General features: G+C 40.6%; 1 protein-coding gene across 1 annotated transcript in view; it reads right to left on the bottom strand.

The window, feature by feature from the left end:
* The window catches only part of LOC138960375 (uncharacterized), a gene marked incomplete at its 3' end in the record, with an annotated part of 161,910 nt that overhangs the window by 11,526 nt on the left and 145,384 nt on the right, over positions 1-5,000 (bottom strand). Inside the window, 1 exon segment of the mRNA XM_070332272.1 lies at positions 2,790-2,961. Coding sequence (XP_070188373.1) covers positions 2,790-2,961 — 172 coding nt within the window.

Raw genomic sequence — 5,000 nt, 5'->3', positions numbered from 1 at the left:
AAAGGAGCTCTATAAACAGCAATCACAACAGATTGTTGTCCACAAGCACATGGATTAAGCCAATATGAACTAAGAGATGATTATTTCCCGAGTGGCATTCAACACCAGTGGGTAAGTCTATTCCACTCTACAATCGGCGGGTCAATAATTCAGTGGGCCACACAACTCGCAATCAGTCCAAAAGATTAGTCATTTCCGATTTGTTAATATGTAAGTGGCCAGTTGTCTAAGCTGCCTTGTCAAAGATGTTTTACCCTACATACGTGAGAGAGACCAGTCATGAGATAACAATATCGTTCAAACCACACGTGTATATTATGTAAATGAGGTCGTGTCAAGCTAGTCTGGCAGGGACCTGTTTTTCCACTGCTTATGATGCCAAAGTCACCGAGACAAACGTCATTATGGAAACTCTTTTGTGCCTGCTGCTTCTCCTGGAAGAAATTTTAGAACTTACACATCATGCTATACTTTCTAAAGTGACGTTTCTTTGCTTTGACGTCAAAGATTGCATGAGGCTTTGGAAGAGATCGAGGTTCCAAAAGAAGCGTCTTTAATTTGGACGCCTCGACTGCGGGACGTTTTGAGTAAAATACACGTAAGTGCAGTATGTAGGATAAACAGAATACTACATGGCTTGCTGTGTTGTACCAGATATACACTCGTTGCTTTTTCAAATATTGAATAGCTCGCTTTCGCTCGCAGTTCAATATTTTAAAAAGCAACTCGTGCAAAATCTGGTAGGACACAGCAAGCCATGTTGTATTCTCTATTTGTGTCCGTGGTTTACTGTTGTTCAATCTACGAGGACAGGACAGATTGCGACGCGTTGTGCAAAGTGAGGGATAACAACACAAAGTGAGGGATAACAACACAAAGTGAGGAATAACAACACAAAGTGAGGGATAACAACACAAAGTGAGGAATAACAACACAAAACACACAATTCCTTATTCATGACACAGGCCCAGCAAGAAATCTAAGTCGCGTGAGCAGTGAGGATGGGAACACCACTGGTATCGTGCGTTCCATGAACAGTCTTAACTATGACATTCTGTTTGTCAAATAATTATTTGGATACTTTTTCATGGTTTTTTCACCAGTTTTAGCTAAATAATCATTATTTAGAAGCTCATGTGCTAAATAAGTAATTGTTTATAAACAATGTAAAAAAAATTCTAAATAATTTTTTGTTTACGTAAACCATTCTTTGTTTACCTAAACAATTCATTGTTTACATAAATAATTCATTGTTTACGTAAATAATTCATTGTTTACGTAAATAATGTATTGTTTACACAAATAATCACTCATTTCACAAAATAATATTTTTTGGGTGGATAAAGTGAGCAGTTGCTAAATAAATCATTGTTTACCTTTATAATGCATTATTTAGCAGATTCGCAGCGCAGGGAAAGCAGTTTTCATTATTTGGGGGAATCAAGAATTGACTTCTAAGCTTCATTTTTTTTCTTTGTGTATATATATATACGACTAGTGTCTGTGTGTCTGTCTGTCTGTCTGTCTGTCTGTGTGTCTGTGCGCGATGCACGGCCAAAGTTCTTGATGGATCTGCTTCAAATTTGGTGGGCATATTCAGGTACACCCGGGACACAACCTGGTCGATGAGATATTTCAACACGTGCTCTCAGCGCGCAGCGCTGAGCCGATTTTGTTTTTTGTGCTGAACCGATTTTGTTTTTTTTGTCTGGATCCACTACCAGTAACTCTTCCTTATCTTCTCCAGTGTTTTTAGCCGCGATTATCTCCCTTCCTCCGTGCGGTGCGCATAGCCGGGTCCCCGGATCGACTTCTTCCCGGCGCAGCCGTACCCGGCGAAGCGGGTATTCATCTAGTCTATATATATATACGACTAGTGTCTGTCTGTCTGTCTGTTCGCGATGCACGGCCAAAGTTCTCGGTGGATCTTTTTCAAATTTGGACACCGTATTCAGCTACACCCCGGACACAACCTCATCGATGAGACATTTTTTTGTTTTGTTGTCAGGATCCACTACCAGTAACTCTTCCTTATCTTCTCCAGTGTTTTCAGCCGCGATTATCTCCCTTCCTCCGTGTGGCGTCAATCCATATTCCCGTTACTACGTTACTATTTTTAGAAGGTCACTGCACGTTACTATTTTTAGAAGGTCTCCAGTGTTTTGCGCGTTTTATCTCCTTTCACAAAGCCGGGTCCCAGGCGCAGCCTGGTATTCGGCTCTACTTCTTCCCGGCGAAGCGGGTAATCATCTAGTATACTATAATTCAATACAAGGTATCTCCAAACATCATTTATCAGAAAACAAGACATAAAACTTAGTTCAGAAGCGAATCCTAGAAACCCCTAAATAATGGAAAATGTGTTGGCTAAACAATTCATTGTTTACGTAAATAATTCATTGTTTACGTAAATAATGATTTATTTAGCAACATTGCTGATTGTTTATAAACAATGTAATATAAGTCTAAATAAACAATATATTATTTAGACGTATTTTACATTGTTTGTAAACAATCAGCAATGTTGCTAAATAAATCATTATTTACGTAAACAATGAATTATTTTCGTAAACAATGAATTGTTTTGGTAAATAATGAATGGTTTACGTAAACAAAAAATTATTTAGAATTGTTTTACATTGTTTATAAACAATTACTTATTTAGCACATGAGCTTCTAAATAATGATTATTTAGCTAAAACTGGTGAAAAAAACATGAAAAAGTATCCAAATAATTATTTGACAAATGGAATGCCATACTTAACAGTACAGCAAGACTAGTAGCTTACCTCAGCCACGAGAACAGTGAGGATGGATATACTGGCGTAGTGCATGCCGTGGCCGATCTTCTCGGAGTCGTACTTCTCCTTGTTCATAGGGGGCATTGCCCGCACCGGTTGCTTTCTGCCGAACTCCACCAACGACGTCAACACGTTGCTGCCGCCGGTGTAATTTGCTGCGCTGTAGGAACACCAGAAGAAGAACACAACCACTGATGCTTTGTATCCACCAGGCTTAATAAAGAGGACGTGAACAAGTGAGAAAAACACAAACACTGATGCTTTGTATCCACCAGGCTTAATAAAGAGGACGTGAACAAGTGAGAAAAACACAACCACTGATGCTTTGTATCCACCAGGCTTAATAAAGAGGACGTGAACAAGTGAGAAAAACACAAACACTGATGCTTTGTATCCACCAGGCTTAATAAAGAGGACGTGAACAAGTGAGAAAAACACAAACACTGATGCTTTGTATCCACCAGGCTTAATAAAGAGGACGTGAACAAGTGAGAAAAACACAAACACTGATGCTTTGTATCCACCAGGCTTAATAAAGAGGACGTGAACAAGTGAGAAAAACACAAACACTGATGCTTTGTATCCACCAGGCTTAATAAAGAGGACGTGAACAAGTGAGAAAAACACAAACACTGATGCTTTGTATCCACCAGGCTTAATAAAGAGGACGTGAACAAGTGAGAAAAACACAACCACTGATGCTTTGTATCCACCAGGCTTAATAAAGAGGACGTGAACAACTGAGAAAAACACAAACACTGATGCTTTGTATCCACACGGCTTAATAAAGAGGACGTGAACAAGTGAGAAAAACACAACCACTGATGCTTTGTATCCACACGGCTTAATAAAGAGGACGTGAACAAGTGAGAAAAACACAAACACTGATGCTTTGTATCCACACGGCTTAATAAAGAGGACGTGAACAAGTGAGAAAAACACAACCACTGATGCTTTGTATCCACCAGGCTTAATAAAGAGGACGTGAACAACTGAGAAAAACACAAACACTGATGCTTTGTATCCACACGGCTTAATAAAGAGGACGTGAACAAGTGAGAAAAACACAACCACTGATGCTTTGTATCCACACGGCTTAATAAAGAGGACGTGAACAAGTGAGAAAAACACAAACACTGATGCTTTGTATCCACACGGCTTAATAAAGAGGACGTGAACAAGTGAGAAAAACACAACCACTGATGCTTTGTATCCACACGGCTTAATAAAGAGGACGTGAACAAGTGAGAAAAACACAAACACTGATGCTTTGTATCCACCAGGCTTAATAAAGAGGACGTGAACAAGTGAGGCTCCTTTCTTTCTCCTCTTCTGGCCTCTCCCATACACCCCTAGCCCAAAGATCCCTTGCCGCTTCGACTTGCGAGCAGACTACCTCAGTTTGCTATTCACACATGCTGACAATAGTGTTTTAAACATTGGGTATTCAGACAGTGGGGACACACTAGCTTTCACGAATGAAGTTAACAACAGTCTTGTAGACCAAAGAATGAGAAATATATAAACTCGCCATTTTTAGAGCATCCTGCGGTCCTAAAACAGACTAATGACCCACTTTCAATGACGAACGGTAGAATAATTGAACTTCACCTAAAAACGTTATTCCGCACGACTATCTATTCTAGATTTAATTGCTACAGATACAGACGCATGAGCCTGTCTGCAATGCGATCTACGCTACACTTAATCAGTAAATAAGCCAAACAAATCCATGCGTACACGTACCTTGATAGCAAATAACCTAAGCTAGTCCCCAACAGGGATCACCCTGTGGGACAGGAACAAATATCTTCTCTGCGCATGCGTGTATCAAGCCATAACATGATGACCTACTTTCATCGCCATCTTGCTTATGATATGACAATTTGACGGCCTTGAAAGGGGATGTGGGGGAGAGGGGGTGTGGGTGAGAGGGGATGTGGGTGAGAGGGGATGTGGGTGAGAGGGGATGTGGGTGAGAGGGGATGTGGGTGAGAGGGGATGTGGGTGAAAGGGGATGTGGGTGAGAGGGGATGTGGGTGAGAGGGGATGTGGGTGAGGGGTTGGAAGAACTGTACTACAGAAGCAAAATCTTCAGAGCCCCCCTTACCTATATATATATATTTTACCTCAGTTGACTCAGTTGCATGCAGTCTGCTTCTACCTTTACTTTTTTTGCCTTTGTTTTACGGGCATGGT

Source organism: Littorina saxatilis, linkage group LG2, assembly GCF_037325665.1.
Source record: "Littorina saxatilis isolate snail1 linkage group LG2, US_GU_Lsax_2.0, whole genome shotgun sequence".
Taxonomy (NCBI): Eukaryota; Metazoa; Mollusca; class Gastropoda; order Littorinimorpha; family Littorinidae; genus Littorina; species Littorina saxatilis.
Note: the sequence above shows the minus strand (reverse complement) of the source record. Positions and strands in the feature narration are given on the sequence as shown.